Genomic DNA, 17,606 nt, shown 5'->3' with positions numbered 1-17,606 from the left:
TGAGGTTCCAAAAGAGAACCATGATCTAATTATTGCAATGGGTTATTCATATATGATAGTTGCACTGGCCCATGACCTAATAAAGATAAACTTATTGCGGGATTCCAGTTATGCCTTACCAAGGTGTGTTGAACTGGAATGACACATGTCTACCTTGAAGATGATAGGTGGTATAAACTCTCTGAACCCTTTAACTATGAAAAAAATACTTTGAGTAGCAATAGCTCGGTTGGTCCTCAGGTCTTCAGGAGTTAAGGGACATACTACCAATTTTAATCATAGGTGGTATGTATGTTTCTTCTGTAAAAGTTAGGATCGATCATGTTTAGCATGTAACCAAGCCACTAGGAGGGCATTCTCTTGGTTTGGGACCGCTCTTGATGAGTGTGACTTAATCAGTCTCTTAGAAAATCAAATCACATAGCACAATAAACACCCAAGTAATATAGTTTATTTTGTGATACCCTACGTATACCCGATAGGGTTTGGTAAAAAGAGAAACAATAAAATAATTGTTCACTTTCCTTTTATGTATTCATTTATCTATTTATAATTGTATCTTATGCATGCCTAAGTTGATATATAATTGGTTGTGCAGAATTTAGATAATTTGCATCCATGAATTTAATTGTTTAGTGGTACAATTGAATGTTTAAGAATATACCTTATGAAATGTGATTGATGCATGACTATGCAAGCTTATGACTATGCAGGCTTAGTGTTTTGTATATATGCAATGCTTGTGTAATTTTACTGAAGCTCTTTAAAGTCTCACACTTGTTTTCAAAATAAAAAAAAATCATGTAATGAATAACCATGTGAGAGTGAATATTGCAAGGGTGCTACGTGAAACTAATTGTTTGGGTCCTAGAGACATCAGGTTAGACTTTTAATTAAATATTTTGATTGATTGTTTAAATTCTTAACTTTAAAACAGAATATGTGAATGATTTATATTTTAGGTGGAACTATTTGATATTTAGATTAAGTTTATATTTATAGTTGAATGTGATGTATTTTGTTATTGTACCCCGCCCGAGATGTTTAACAAAAAAATCAAAATGTTTAACCGATTTTAAATTGGTATTTTTTATTGTGTTTTCCAACACAATTAAAAAAGGTTTTTTGTCAATTGGATGCATTTTTCTCGAACTTTCTTCTAAGAAATTATTAAATGCCGATCCATGCACAAGCCAACTCTTTAGATTAATTCGATTAAGACAATGTTATTAATGAGTCATTTCAGTTAGTGATTATTTTATATAATGCATTCAATCAGTTTAATAATGGTGGTTTCATACTGAATCTATTAATAAAAGACTAAAATATGCTCATGCTTGGGCTTAGGTCGACCGTAGGTACAGTTGAAACTTAGTCGTTGCATTATTATATATTAGAAAAAAATTAATTTTGAAGGCATTATAATAACTCACTCGTCGGACCAAACAAGCAGAGCCCCCTTGGTGAAACTTGGTCTTTACTGCCAGTATGACATTTTGCAGCTTTCACTACCTTGGGAGTTCCTGTGTGGCCAGCAGGGTGATTATGAGGGTGCTGAGATGAAGGCACCAGATCAAACCCTGCTGGCGCACGGGTGTATCCATAGCTTTTTGAGGTGGGCCACGTAAGGAAAGGTAGTCGTGGGGGGCCAAGGTTTTCCTCGCTTAGGTGAGGAAGTTCCTCGTCATATAAAAAAATCTTGCAGCTTTCATTTAATTATTATGGGACACACCAATAATGTGAACCAACAACCTTCCAAAAATCCAAGCTTACAACAAAAGGTTCCGGAAGTACGAATCTGTCACAAGATGTACTTTTCAGTTTGCGCTGTGCCCTGTAGAACTTTGAAGGAACCTCCGACGAGCTTGTCTTAAGAGTCAAGGGCTCTACTACTGCTTGATACAGGAGCCGGGCTCTTTAGGGGCTGCTCTTCCTACTCCACTGAGTGGAGCAGCGCCCACCCCTCTTAGATTCAGCAGGCACCTAAAGCGAGCCAGCCTTGCCGTCACCTGCCTTGGATCCTTAGCCAGCATCTTAACGGGAGTCCACAATCTCTCTACATGAAAAAAAAAATACTAATGAGCACACACAATGAAGATCTTTAAATCTCAGTATGTTAAAATCAATGGCGTGTGAGTGCTGGAAACTGGAAGGGTCACAGCCGCTCCTTATTAGGGATGGCAATGGACCGGGGGGAAAGCAGGGCCCCACCCTGCCTCGCCCCGTTTGCACCGGGGATGGAGGGCATGAAACGGGGATGGAGGTGGGGATGAAATTAATCCCCGTGCAGGGATGGACCGACACTTTCCTCCGCCCCGCCCGCCCCATATTACTAAAAGATCCTGAATCAAAAAATAAACCCTAACCCTATGTTTTATCCGTCGGAACCATCGTCGTTGCCTCTTTCTCTTCCCCATCTAGATTCTTGCTGGAGCCGGGCCGTCGCCGACCACCGTTGGCCGACACCATCTCTCCCTCATTCCTTTCTTCTTCCCTCACTCCATCTCTATCCACGTAGAGCAGGATCCCGTTGGTGACGTCGCACTTGGGGAAGATGATGGACTTGAGGTTTCCGCAGCTGCGGTCGATGACAAACCTGAGGAGCTTCGTGAAGTCGAGGACGATCTGGGTCATTCTCTGGGGAAAGAACCTGCGGAAGAGGCGCTCCCATGCATGGAGGTCGAGCGAGGTCCAGCAAAGAGGGTTGAGGGATGCAGCACTCCAGGGATGACAAACCAGAGGCACGCTCAGCAACAGGTCCTCGACATCGAGCTTCTGGAAGATGCCAAAAAACAATGGGGCGGGGGCAGGGGCGGGGCTGACCCCCACGCCATCACCCTCTGCCCTCGCCAAAATGGACTATAGGGGCCCTGTCTCCATCTCCGCTTACGGAGACACCAATCGCATCTCCGTCGCCGTCTAGCACCGACATTGGCCTCAACCACGTACCCGTAGGTATCCTTTTCTCTTCTCCTCGATTCAGATCACCATCGTTGGTTTCCTTTGCTATTTCTATTTGCGCTGCTCTCACTTTTGGTTCCTCTATCATCTTACCGATTGACCAGATCGATCGGTCGAATCACCAAAAAACCCCAAACTGATGTCGCTTGGTTTTGCTTCACCCGCTTCTCTTCCATTCTTTGTGGATTAGGTGCGCAAAGCCATGGTGTCTGGTGCATGGTCGTTCTTGCGTGGGTAAAATTGCAGGGGACGAGGCAGAGGGGGAGGTGGGGCGGGGACGGAGGCAGGGGTGGAGACGGGGATGGGGATGGGGATTAGTATTTTGAGACAGGGCAGGGGTGGAGGTCTAAAGTTTCCCCCGCCATAGGGGTGGACCGGGGATGGAAGTTAAATTTTAAAGACTGGATGGGGGTGGAGACCTTGTCCCCCGCCCAGTGCCATCCCTGCTCCTTATTGATCAGGTATGGAAAATATACATAGAGAGAGGAAGTTGCACATCATTATGGCAACCACCTTAAGTGACCTGTCTTTTCAAGCCGCTGTGAGTCATCCATATCGAGTAAAGAGATTCCTATACGGTTCAAGTTGGACAAAGGCCGCTCAAAGTTTCAGTTCTGATTGATACCCCATGACGAAGAGAGAGCGAAAAAAGGATTATAAAAAGAAAAAAATAGACAGTAGCACCCTTTTCTAAGAGATGAGCACAGATTGGTCCGCCAGACGTGCTAAGTCTCGGAATTTTTAAATTTTTTTTTTTTTTGCTTTAGTATAATCTAATACGACAATTAAGAAAGCCCCAAGGTGTTTAGTGTAGTGGGAGGGGCCTTGGCTACTAGACAAGTGGTCAGGGTTTCATTCCCATGGACATCAACCCCTTGGCTATAATAAAGGGAAAGGGTGTTATGTCCCTTACTGGTGCCTAAGCAAAGCGACTCCCTAGGGCAAAGGGGTGCGCTACGAGTTTACACTGCCGGAAAAGTAAGTACGGCAGGCATAGCCAGCGCGACTAGGTCTCTGATCCCGAAGGTGGCTTCTCCGTTCTTAAAAAACAAAAGAACATAGCCGAATTGGTGAGGTTAAAGACTAAAGGTAATAGTTGCATCACGAGCTCCAATAGATAGAATTTGAATGACAAACTTCACTTGATTGATTCCTAAGTGCAAACTGAGTGGGACATAGAAGCATACCTGCTGCTGCTGCTGCACGTGGCCATATGGTTTGTTCGATGTCTGATGCATCGACCGTCTCTCCCCACATGCAGACCTCCCCTCCGATAATCAATTGCTGCTGTTTTTCTTCTGTTATATTTGTGAGCGGTTCATTCATGTAAAAATCTTGCCAAGGGGTGTGCAGGTGGTCCAGGTACCACTTATCCTGGTTGCTGACTATGCACCTGAGCCCAGCTGCGACGGCTCTCTGAGCGACACCCCCACCAAGCCTGTTGGTAGAAATCTTGTCATTGCCAGCACAATTACAGACTTCTGTAGAAACATTATATGAACAGATAGAATTCGTTGCATTGGAGTCAATATTTTGACACAAGAGATTAAGCTAGTGAGTGTTTCAGGAGCTAGACAAATTAGACAGTTAACCATGTTCAATCTGATGGGATTCCAAGATCACTCCATGCATCCACATAAGCACAGATCCCTTTTAGCCATGGTGTATTGTCTAAAGCATCAAAGAAAATGCAGTCGTGTGTGACGTCAAACATTTAGAGGTCCAAGCTATGTCACAGACACTTCTGGTTTCCAGATTCTTCGTGTCATATGCATCCAAACCGATCCCTTGTCAAAATACATATTAGATCATAGTTTACCTAAACTTTAGATAGGCTCAGATGGGTGGACATGTAATGCACGCTTAGATTCGTCGATTGCTTTCACTAAATGACTTGGCATGTTCAGTTTTCTGATGGTGGCAGTTTGAAAACGAAAAAATGCAGAGGGTACCAACTGTCACTTTATATTAAGGTGTGTCGGGAAGTACCAATTGTGGACCACAGTTTTTGGGCTTAATTGCTTGCCAAAGTTGTTGAATGTCTCTTCCCTGCATGGTTCCGAAACAAGTGAATTAAAACATGGAATTGACATAAGGTGTAAGGCAGTTTCTCTCACCAATTTATAACTTCATATCCATGGGATAGTGCAATTTTTTGGGCACGCAAGACAAAGTATTTATATGCTTCAGTTCCATTCAAGCCATGCTGATCAAGCCTGCATATGACAAGTGAAGCTGATTAAGGAAACTTTTAATCAGATGGGAAAGGATTAAGCACATTCAGGAATCAGTCAGTTAAACTTGACTAGGCCAGAGTCCAAGCAGAAAACGTTAATATCTCATGCACAAAGGACTACAAAGGCATAAACTTGCTGCCTAGCCACTTGTTATCTGCCAATGATACAATCAAAGCCCTATTCAAATCTTCCATTAATTCTTTAAGATCCTATTCAAATCTTCCATTAATTCTTTAAGTTGTGAGATGAAGGGAACTGATAAAAAGCATAAACAACTTTTCAGTCAGAGCAATACCCAAAATAACCTATAAGCCATTGCAAACAGTTGACATATACTCAAATCAAGGCTCAAGTAATATATGCTTGAACAGGGGAAAAGATCCCATTTCGACTGTTGACCTGTAAACAAGCAACTCCTAAACCACTTTCAACCGTATCCTATTTCAATGATTATTTTATACCTTTCATTTGCCTAGAACGATTTGGTTTGCCTGTCACTTATGCTTTAAGCTTAAGCACAAAAAACTTGCCATGGAACTCATCCACTACTACACGGTTACATAGACATTATCAATGAATTGTTAAAAATGATAGGTACAGTTTCCACACTAACAGTTGGGGAATGGCTATATGCAATACTAACATCGCTACAGTTGAGAAATAAAGTTTAACTAGAATTGGCTTCATAAGACAAAAATATGGATACTGAAAGGTTTATGTTTCTGGAAGAGGAAGAGTAACAGAATATATAGAAAGAAACAGCTGAAACTGTATTCGTTTTTACTTTTCTAGTTGAGAAAAGTTATAAGTGGAGTTTCTGCTTATGAGTTCACGTGCATGATTATCATTTTATGCAGGTAAAGAAGATATTTCACGAAAGAAGGATCTGAATATGGTATGCAAACCACAAGGGAAACGAAGCAAACCACAAGATGAAAGGAAGAAAAGAACAAGAGAAAACATAAGATTTACGTGGTTCGGCACTCAGACTTACGTGTGAGGAAAATACATAGACGTGACAGAAAGCTCTCAAAACCCTAATCCCCAATACACAACTCTCAAAAGGAGGCGGCTATAAATATGACCAAGGGCAATATGACCAAGGGCATAATACCCTAACTGGTACAAAAGGGAAAATTTACAAAATTGGACAGGTCCATACTGCGGGGGATCTGCCTCCACACCCTTGGAGAGTTTTTTGGTGTGCTCCAGTCTCAAGCCTAACGGCCCGATCCCTCTACTACCACCACAAACCCCCATTGGAAATCCCATTGTACGGTCACCAAAAATATTTTCAGACCGGGTCCAGATTTGAAGACACCCACAACAGAATACCATGAAACTTGAAAGGAACAAGAGCTTCAATTTTAATCTAAAAACACTAAAAATGAAACACTAGTTTTTTGGTTCATTTGGAGCCTTATTTTTTTTGTCTATGCTCAAAAAGAGCAAATTTTTTTTAAGGAAATGTACACTCAAATTATTACACATGCAAATCTGGAAATCAAAGCCTTTTCTGTGAACTAGACAGTGCAAAAATAAAAAAGTGCACTTAGACAAATGAAAAATTAAAATGGAAAAAACTTTGTACAGATACAGAACGCATAATCAATGAGACACAAGGTCACCAACTTCATATAAAAAAACTTGAGCTAACAAAATTAAGTGTCACTACCATCTCTTAACATGAGGCGTTGAAGACCAGCAAACTGCAAACAATAACAATAATTAGGTCTTAGTAAATTGTTGCTGTGCTTTATGATCATCCACATAAACAAACAATGACCTTAGAAAATTGTCTTAACTCGAAGCAATATGGAAAAAAATATGCTCAAGTGCAATTGTTAGAGAAAAATAGCTGATATATGCAGGAAATGCAAATTAGTGGTATATTAAAACAATAATAGCAGTAAAAATTGAATCTAAATATTATATGCTGGTGAAATATTGAAACCTAAAAAGGAACATCTGAGCCTTTAAGGAAAGAAAAGTACATATTCCATGGAAGGGAACTCATATGCATCATCAGTAACATTTGTACAACTTTAACTAAATGCAACAAATAAACAGTTTTCTTAAGTAATCAAATAACAAAAATTAAGTAATCCAATAAAAAAAAATTATCTCATTATTTTCTTAGGTAATCTCATCAAAAACAATTTTATCTCCTTCAAAATAATTTTTTCGAAGCAAGAAAGAGAAATATCACTTATATAAACTCTAGACCAAATGAAAACATCGAAAGAATGCTGAAAGAAGGCTGGATCAAATGAAAAGTATTCAAAAATTGGCGACTGCAATAAAGCAACAGCGTCCTATAGAAACTGATGCAGATGCTGGCTCTGTGGTCGAAATGTTCCAACAAACTTCTCATAGTCTTAACCAAGTTCACTGGATATAAGAAGTGCCCGAAGTACGGAAGTAGATCTATTGACTAAAAATGTTTCATGTCAACAAATTTGGCAGCTGAAACAAAAACAGATTTTTGCCATGAATGGTGCTTTTTCTCTGAAAAGGTTGCATAAAATATAGACAGCAGCTGCAGTTTAATGTGTGATTGCTGCACTGGTAAAATCATTGATACAACACCGAAAAAGGAGGTTACTTCCTCAAAGAAGATGCCAGACGAAAAAGAGATAGTGCAACATAGACTGTTATAGTGACTGAAAGAACTGCTTTCCTAAAGCCAACACAAGTCAATTTAAAGAAAAACCTTTGGGATCATCTATATAATAGGTATGTCCTCATCTAACTTCAAATTACTTTTGGACTATGGCCTTTAACACCTTTAATACTGCCTATTGTTAAGAAAACTCCACTTGCACCAGCTTTGGATGGGTGCAACACAGAAATTTCAAGAAACTTAGGCTGGGGATGGACACACACACAAATGTGTGCTATATATGTAGTGCATTCACAACTATACAGTTATACAAGTTTCTTTAGGTTTTTAAGTGTGCTTTTTGAACTTGGACAATTTTGGACTTGGTCAAAGTTGAAAAAGTAAAAAATTGGACAGAAATGGTTATGTGCAGGTTTGAATGCACCTGATATTTGTTGACCAGCACCCAACTGTGTCAGGTGTGCACCCGCAATTGGTGATGTTGACGTGGGTGATTCAAGGGTTTAGAAGCATCCATGTTACATAGCTTGTACCATAGAGGTGAAGCTGAGTAAAATCTTGCACTTGTAAAGCAGCAAGGACAATGAAGATTGAGCCAAGTCATGGCAATAACTTTAGTACTTTGTTAACTTAAAGAAATGGCTCTATTTACTGAAAGGAAAACTTCAGATGGAAGCAAAGATTCGGCGATGTTGCAAGAATCCTTAAGTATCTGAAATTATTCCTATTCTTCAACGGTTTTGGTCACACAATGAGGATATTTATCAACCATAATTTGATATCATCTATTTTAAGAACAGAGCTGGAAACAGAGGAAGAATTAAAATCAATTTTTTTTTCTCTTTGAAGTGCTCCCTTGAAAAGAAGATTCCACTGAATTTTCCTCATGAATACATTAAAATGTATTATTTTTACTCCATATATATGAGGGTCCATGCATGAAATCTAAATTTGGACATAGTGAGAATCTGTAACTGTTCTGTAAGTGTCTCAGTGAACAATCAAGGTTAATTAAATAATACAAATATGAATACTAGAGAAGATATTCTCCACAGAATCTTCCATGCTCATAATTCAGTAGCCATGAATTTAAAATACACTCAAGATTCACATGTTAACATTCTACTAAAAAATAAAATTCTAAAATCACCTGTATCAACTTCATCGCCTCCCAAATGTACAAATCTGAACTTGAAGACCTTGCTAAAATCTGTATGGAAGTTAATAATTACATATCAAACTGCAATTTGTAAAAGTTGAACTTATTCAAGTGCTCCCCTATTATCCTAAACGATTTGACTAAAAAAATATCATAGCACAAGAATTGGGAAACACAATTTCTAGCAAAAACAATCAATAAATTAACTAATAAAGGAATAATCATTTGAGATTTAAGTTGAAGCTACATCGTAGAAAACCAGAGCACTGACAACCTTAAGGAACATTGTCGAAAAACATAAAACTAGCAACCTCCTTGGTGGAATACCTTTAACTTAAAAAGGCTGAAACAACCCATGAGAGTACTGTTTGAAATAACCTCCAAGAGGTACAAGAAAACACAATGGGAACTAATGCAAAATACAAGCCACAAAGGGCTATATCACAAGCCTCTAAAGGCACATTCAAATGCACTAAAGCACAAGCTCACAATCACAAGATCGCACACACTTGAAAATATTAATTTTATTAATAAAATGCTCCTAGCACAAACATACATACAATGGAAAAAACGGCCATATTTATAGACAAAAGAGAGAGGCGAGAGACAGCCATACTAGCTATTAGTCATGCCTATGAGGCTAGTTCAAATAATAATAAAAAATGAAAAATACATATTTAATCAAATATATACTTATATATGTATTCAAAAAGTGTATATATATATATATATATATGTGGAATGCAGGATAATTGTAACGCCCCCAAAAATCCTGGACTTGTAACTTTTTAGGAAAAATTTTAAAGCCTTGTAATCATTCCTTTATTAGAGTTTAAAATAGTAATTCAGCGGAAATGGTGTTTGAACTAACAAGTCAACGAACCTTGGGCGCATTACGGGTGAACCTTTTTCATTACACAACGGATTTATAACTCCGTACATTCATTAAAACCAAATAGATTCAAAACAAGGTTTTACAGTTTATACGAAAAGTGAAATTTCAAAGAAACTCTTTTACCAAATTACAAAAGATGTCATTATTAACGAAACGTCAGGGAAAGAGCCTTATCTTGATATCATCACACTATTGTACCATCGCTTGGCGTACCGACCTAATCATCGCTTGTTCCCATGAAATGGGGTCAGGTCGATAAAAATATGGTAAGTGCATAGTTCCATTCATGATATGCAGTTCAGAATAAGCAAAATTAGCATGATAACAGAATTCAGAACCAAACTAACATATATGTTGTTTCTTTCGCGGTGTGCAAGTCAAAATAAGTAAAATGAACATGATAACTTTGTTTCGATATTAATTGTCCTAAGGGTATGCACAGGAGAAAAGTAGAAACAACTAAGACTATCTGCGGGTTTATTATGCTATGTATTTTGATACCCCAGACAACTAGCTGAGTCTGCTCCTAAAGGAACAGTCAATGACCGAGAGAGAATTCTCAAGAGTCCACTCGCTCAAGGGATGCATCCAACTTCTACAGAAGTCCATGAGAACTGCCACCTAGGATAATTTTTGGTAGCCCTGTTCCCTAACTCCGATGATTGGGGTCGCCAAGTCATTTGCTCGAGTGTAGTTGTTAACAACCTATTGATCGGAGTTTTTGTACCATCACATCCTCTTTTTTGACAGAACCATAACGATAAATGGATATGTTAGGTTCTATTTTAACTGACGACCCATTCTACATGCTCTAGTCTTTCAAACCAACTCGAGCATCTTTTCTGTGAAGGCGATGATCACCATTTATGTGATTTTCTTTTCATCATTGTGCTTTTGCATGCTATAAGGTTACCATAAACCTTTCATTCAATCATTATAATACTAATATATCGTGCATATCTGATAGTACCATTACGATAAAAGGGTATCAGTTTCTCAAAAAAAACTTAACTAAAATGTATTGAAAGAAACTATGTAATCAGATTAGTTAAATTTGACATGCTCTGATCCTTTATGTAATATCATGAATTTTCATACTTAATCAAAATTGAGATTTCTGAAAATTTGTCTAAGTATTAAAGGAAAATCAATAAACCTTCGATATTAAGAATATGTTAATTGAGTCTAGGCTTGGCCCAGGTCTCATCGACAAGTTCTAAATAAGCCAACTGAAAGGTAATAAAAAGTTTTATTTTTAACCTTTAAATTGAAGCAAAGTTTGAGTTAAATTTAGAGAAATTTTGTAGGCAAAATTCAAAGTACATACTGTTAGATGCGTCTCAAAATTCTGAGTTCAACAATATTTTACTTTTCTGAATTCGAGCTACGGTTGGCCCGAAAATCGCAATTTTTCAAAAAAGGCTCGCCTCGACAGGCCGAATCCGAATTTGGATTGGACTGAATCCAATATATATAATCCAAATTAATATGAATCTGTACTTAGTCCAAGACCCATATTAATTAGGAATTGATCCAGATTAAGATCCAAATGGATTTTGGATATGGATCTTGGATCTGGATCCAGATCAAATTAAAATACAGCTTTATATTTATTATACAGCTTAAATTAAAGTAATTTTAAAGTTAAAAGACTCCCAAAGGGATAAGGTACCTTTTGGAAGTTTTTAGATATTTAATTATTAATAAATAATTAATAATTAATATTAAATAATAATTAATTTCAAATTTCAGTATTCATCTAATGGTAAGTCTCTAGAAGAGTCCAAATCTGCCAAGCGATAAGAATCAAAAAAAGGTAAGGAAACAATATAGAAAGAATAAAAAATTTATGGAATTAGGAAATAAATTTTAGAAAAGTCGAAGTTAGAGTTCTAGAAAATTGGAAAGAAGGGTGAAGGACTCCCATGTGGGAAGTCCTCTCTCCAACCCACTTTAGAAGGGTCTGGAAAAAGGGGGGTGGTCGCTCCCTATTCCTCCTATTTAAACCACAAAAAAAAAAGAAAGAAAGAAAGAGAAAGAGAGGAAAAGAGAGAAAGAGGGAAAAGGAGAAGGAAAAGAGAAGAAGGAGAAGAAGAAGAGGAATGGTCCATCCTATTTTCCGATTGTCCAACATTTCGTCCATGTCTTCTTTTCTAACGACAAAAAGGTACGGGTGTTCTCTTTTGTTTCGGATGAAAAAAAAAGCCTAAATAAGCTTTAGGCAATGTTTTTGAAGAAAACCATGGATTTTGTTTTAGTTTCTCGTGTTTCAATCCATGAAAATCGATATAGGTACATCTAGAATATGTATTGTTGATCTCTACGCTTATGTTCATGTATGTTTTTAAGTCTTAATATATATATATATATGGACATATGAATATATATATATAGACAGATCTGTCCCATGAAATGAGCGGACAGATCTTGACAAATCTGACCATTACAATGATGGGCAGATCTGGACAGATTTACAGAGCGACTGTGATGCATGAAAGCGAATAGAACTATGAAATATATATATATATATATAAGTCTGAACTTTTTTGGATGGGACGGACAGCTGTCTAGTCCCAACCGACTGTGTCAGCTGGGACAGGATAGACTCTTGTTCAGTCCCAATGAACTGGTTCGGCTGGGACTGAGTCCCTGTTATCACCCAAAAAAAAGTGTATAAATAAATATTTTTTTTATGCCATCGGCAGGCCTAGCCGAGTCCCTGTTCGTCTGGGCAGCTGCTTGTAAATGGCCCCAGCTGACTGAGTCGGTTGGGTAAGGTTCGGCAAAGCATATACCCAGCTGACTGGGTTGGCTGGGCCAGGTGCCTGCAAACAAAAGAAAAAAAAATCATTTTTTATGACTTAGCCAGCCCAACCGACTATCGGCTAGGCAGCCAACTGAATGGCAGAGCCCAGCCGACCTTCAGCTGAGCAGTTTATTCAAAAAAAAAACACAGATTTATGTTGACAGTAAAAAGTATTGTTCAGCCTCAGCTGACCTAGCCGGCTGGGCAGAACGGTACACTGCTCAGCCTCAACTGAACCTCGGTTTATATATATATATATATATATATATATATATATATATATATATATATATATATATATATATATTTTCTTGAATAAATAACAAAGGAAGAGATATACAGAAAATGCTAAGTATGTTCAGGTTTGCATGCAACATACATTCAGATTTTCATGCAATGAATGTTCAAATTTACATGAATTGATTATGTAAGCTTTTCTTGCTACATGTGCCTAACTTTTTTTTCATGCTTTTGTATATAACCTGAACTACATACATATTCAGATTTTGCACATTATGCATGTTCAGGTTGGCATACGTACTAGCACGAACATATATGAATAGAACCACACATTCATATCATGTACCGAATTTACATGTTTATATGCATAGATGTGATGCCCCTGTTTAATCGTGGTTATGTCCAGACCTTTACATGAAAAATGCCTATGTTATTTCCAGAATAGCATATGTTAAAAGTTTGGGTTTTATGCATGCAAAAATATGAACTCATACATGCTTTATATGCGGATTTGCATGACTGTACTTATGCAGATTTTTGCATGATCATTTTCAGACTGTTATACGTGTTTTCATAGGATTATTTGCATGTGTCCTTGTGTCTACCAATGTTGTCTCGTGTGTAAGCAGTATGGTTTGGACTCAGTGGGTATGTGTATTGTACTCCGAATTTGCCCAAAATGGTTAAAAGAATTGTTGGTGATGCATGAACAAGACATTTAAAGTGTACTACTTACATATGCATGTAGTGGACGTGTAGTTCTGAAATTTAGATGGTTGTTGCACTCACATGATCACATGCATGTTTGCATATTGAGCATGAGATGAACCATGAAAAGGAAAATATATTCGTGTATATCCATGTGATCATATGCATGTGAAACTTGTTATTTATGTGCATTCTTGTTTAGTGTGTATGAATATGCATTTGAGAGCATGTTGAATGATTTTATAAATAGCATGTGCATGATGGTTTTTGCATTAGATGCATCGATGGTAAAAAATGGATCATTGTAGGCCGTGTGGGCCTTACTCTATGTTTAGTTTTATGCATCGCAAAAATCAATTTGAAATTATAAGAATTAATTGCATTGTTTCATGTTATAACGAGTTGCGGTCCCGTGATGAGTTTCGCATGTTAATTTGTGAAATGTATGTTATGTTTTGCATGTTGATTTACAAAATAAAAAATTGAAATAAATTATTCTTTTAATAAAAAGATAAAAATAAGATAACAGTGTAATTCACATTTTTTTTGAATGTACCTTCTTTAGTGTGGGAATCCTAGACTGCGGTTTTGAGAAACTGTAAGGATACTAAAACTTCATGTGCGTTTTGTGCCCCTAAACCCAACTAAGTGGTTCACCTCCCGACCACGGTTTTAAAAAGATTCTACCACTTTGCCTGGAAATGGTGTGTAGACACAACTGTTGTTATTAGTATACCAAGATAGTAGCATTAGTGAATGTTGATTTTCTTAATGTCCCGACATTAGATGTTGATTTCTAATGTTCTGATGGATGGTGTTAATTTCTAATATCGATTAAGAGCTAAGTGTGAAACCTAGCAATAAAATACAAATTGTGTGTTAAGCTACAACTGTGAACGTAACTTGACATCGAGAATTGTTGTACCCGTTTTGAGTATCCGCGGGTTATGGTAATAAAAAATGAAATAAAATTGTGTGCATTTAATAGGGACATGCATATAAAAGAAAACTCTGATAAAAGATAATAAATTATTCATGCATGTGCATTGCTATCATGTATATTCCTGGTATGCATTAGCTCATGCATATTTACCTATTTTCTTGTGCTATATTGTTGGTTGCATGATAATTGTTCCTTATTGCTTAATAATTATTTTCTATTACATAATGAATGTTCCTTATTACATGAATGGTTAATGGAATAATGAATTTATTGTAATTACATCTTTCTAAAATGTTGCTTGAACCTTATTTGATTCATTAGAGGGATTCGTATGCAGGATCTATGATTCTGACACCCCTATTTTTATGTTTTTCACAACCTCAAAGACCCAGTGAGGGGACTTGCTACTATGAAGAGCTACATGACTGCTTGACAATTTTACTTAGAGATAATGACTCCACCTTTTTTGGTCTATTTATATTTATTTGCACATGTTATCAAACTCTATGATTTAATTAATGAAGTTAGTTTGTTTTCGTTGATGGTAATGTAAAATCCCTTGTGGTTGTGGATTGGTTATGACTATAAAGGCCCCGGGTTTCTGAGAATGTTTCCGTAAATGTTTAAAAAAAATCACTTTTTAACAGGTATGAGTTGGGGACGTTACACTTTAAACCAACACGAGCATCTTGCCAATGAAGGCGAAACATCACTATACAAGTTATTTACAACATTGTGCACTTGCATGTTATGAGGTTACCGTAAACTTCTCATCCAATCATCGTAGTACTAACATGTCGTGCATGTTTGATAGTACGGCCACGATGAAAGGGGTAATGGTTTCTCAAAAAGAAACCCCAACTCTAATGTGTGGTGAAAGAAACGATGTACAAATTTTAGTTTAATTTGACATGCTCTGATATTTCAAACCACTTTTATATCATTGTATAATTTGCATGTTACGAGATCGCCACAAATCTCTCATCCAATTACCGTAGTATCAAAATTACCGTAGTATCAACATGTTGTGCATGTCTCGCAATACTGCTTACGATAAAAGGGGTATGGGTTTCTTAGAAAAAACCTCGTCCAATCACATTCCCATGCTCCCAATCGGGGATATCCGAGTCATATCGGATATTAAACTGAAGTTTGTAAACATTTCTTTGTATTATGTCGGTTTTGGGAAAAACTTAGTTGCAAGTAGGCAACCCTCAAGTGTTCGATTTTGCTTTTCAAAACTACGTATTTTGAATGCATGATTCACGCAAGAAATCCTTTTTTTTAAGTTTTAGTGCACATGCGCAAATCCATGTTTTTTTTAAAGAGCAAGCATGATACAAGATAGGAAAGAGTATGCGACTGCATACCTTACGAAGGTGTATATATATACATATATTACATAATGCAGGCCTATGCACATTACAACGCAATGGCAATGTATAAAGCAAGACTCGATGTGCGAAACTGCATATCAAGCTAAATAAATGCGTAAGTGCATGACATACGAAATCGTACCCTAGCTAAATAAATACGTAAGCAGTGCACGAGGTACGAAATTGTACCTAGGCCAAATAAATGCGTAAACAGTGCACGAGGTATGAAACCATACCTCAGCTAAATAAATACATAAGCAATAGCCTATGCACATGATAGCGCAGTGGCAAAGTAAATGACATAAAGCAAGGCTCGATGTGCAAAACCACACATCAAGCTAAATAAATGTGTAAGCAGAAGCATGTGCATGTAAATGCACGACGGCAAAGTAAATGACATAACGGAAAAGGACAAGGATCGCAAAACTACGTCCTTGAGTTAAAAGCATATATATATATATATATATATATATATATATGTGTGTGTGTGTGTGTGTGTTAGAAGTGTTCTGCCATTGTCCTCGTATGCAACTTTCCTCTGCCTCGGAGAATGTCGATTATGCTGACAGTTTCGGGTGTAGGTGATAAGTGGCTCATGCCTCGGTGCACGCATAGAGCCTCTGTTGCACCGATAGGGTGCACTAAAGTATTCGTCATACTATAGAAATACGAATAAGGAAAATCATTTTTAAAATTACGCATTTTTACCAGGTTCGTGAAGCAGGGGTCGAACCCGACCCTGGTTTGGGCCGCCTAGCTGAGCCGAGTCCAGAATCAAGGTGAGTCGAGTTGGGACCCGGGGTTAGCCAGGCTCGGCTGAGCCCAACTAGCTGCAAGCGGGGAGGGGTCGAGTTGGGCTTGGCGAGGACCGAACTCACTCGGTCGAGCGAGCCGGTTAGGCCCCAACCGAGCTGGACTCGGCTGGACACCCAACCGAGTTGGGCTTGATTCCAATATAAAAACATAAACAGGGAGAAACGAGAGTCGGAGTGCATACCTGCTCAGACAGGAGCTCCGGCTAGAGCTCGACTGCGAGAGTCAAGCGAGGGAGAGGTGAGAGAGAGAGCGAAGGGGGAAAGTCGGGGAGAGAAGGAGCAACACATGGGGGAGAGAGACGATGGGAGTCAAGGGAGGGTAGCCGACGAGTCAGGGATTTCCGGCAAGCGAGGTCGAGAGAGGGGAGGGCTCAGAGAGAGAGAGAATGAAGAGAAGGAGTCGGGCGAGGGGAGTCCACGTTGTTTTCTTTCAAACGAAAGACCCCCTTGCGGGGGACTTAAATAGAACACGGGGAGGGGGAAACCTGGATCCAAACAATTTTTTTTTTGAAAAACAACTCGGGTCTTACAATAATGCATGTGTGTGTGTGTGTGTGTGTATATATATACTATGTCACAGGGATTCGGCTAGCAGGGTGCCGCACCCGCGTCGACGCGACTCGACCCGGGTGCGTGTGCGGGTGCGGCACCGGGTGTGGTCAACCCTATCCTGGGTGCGTTGACCGCACCCAGGATCATTTTGGTCCATTCTTGTTTTGAATTTTTTTTTTTTTTAAAAATTGCCCAAATGGGCTGCGAAATTTTTTTAAAAAAAAGTAATGCTGACAGCTGCTGACAGCAGCAGCAGCTGTCAGAACAGCTGCAGCAGTCTGCTGACAGCAG

General features: G+C 38.4%; 1 protein-coding gene across 1 annotated transcript in view; it reads right to left on the bottom strand.

The window, feature by feature from the left end:
• Positions 1–1,689: 1,689 nt before the first annotated feature.
• The window catches only part of HEXO3 (beta-hexosaminidase 3), a 49,541-nt gene continuing 33,624 nt past the window's right edge, over positions 1,690–17,606 (bottom strand). The window contains exons 9-14 of the mRNA XM_090015301.1: positions 8,972–9,031; positions 6,874–6,907; positions 5,079–5,177; positions 4,951–5,010; positions 4,149–4,399; positions 1,690–2,056 (exon numbers count right to left, since the gene is read on the bottom strand). Of these exons, the coding sequence (XP_089871427.1) occupies positions 1,890–2,056; positions 4,149–4,399; positions 4,951–5,010; positions 5,079–5,177; positions 6,874–6,907; positions 8,972–9,031 (671 nt within the window). The 3' untranslated portion in view covers positions 1,690–1,889. The remainder of the gene's footprint in view (positions 2,057–4,148; positions 4,400–4,950; positions 5,011–5,078; positions 5,178–6,873; positions 6,908–8,971; positions 9,032–17,606) is intronic.

The sequence above is a fragment of the Nuphar pumila genome, chromosome 8 (assembly GCF_984573655.1).
Source record: "Nuphar pumila chromosome 8, dmNupPumi1.hap1.1, whole genome shotgun sequence".
Taxonomy (NCBI): domain Eukaryota; kingdom Viridiplantae; phylum Streptophyta; class Magnoliopsida; order Nymphaeales; family Nymphaeaceae; genus Nuphar; species Nuphar pumila.
This window is presented reverse-complemented; position numbering and strand designations above follow the sequence as displayed.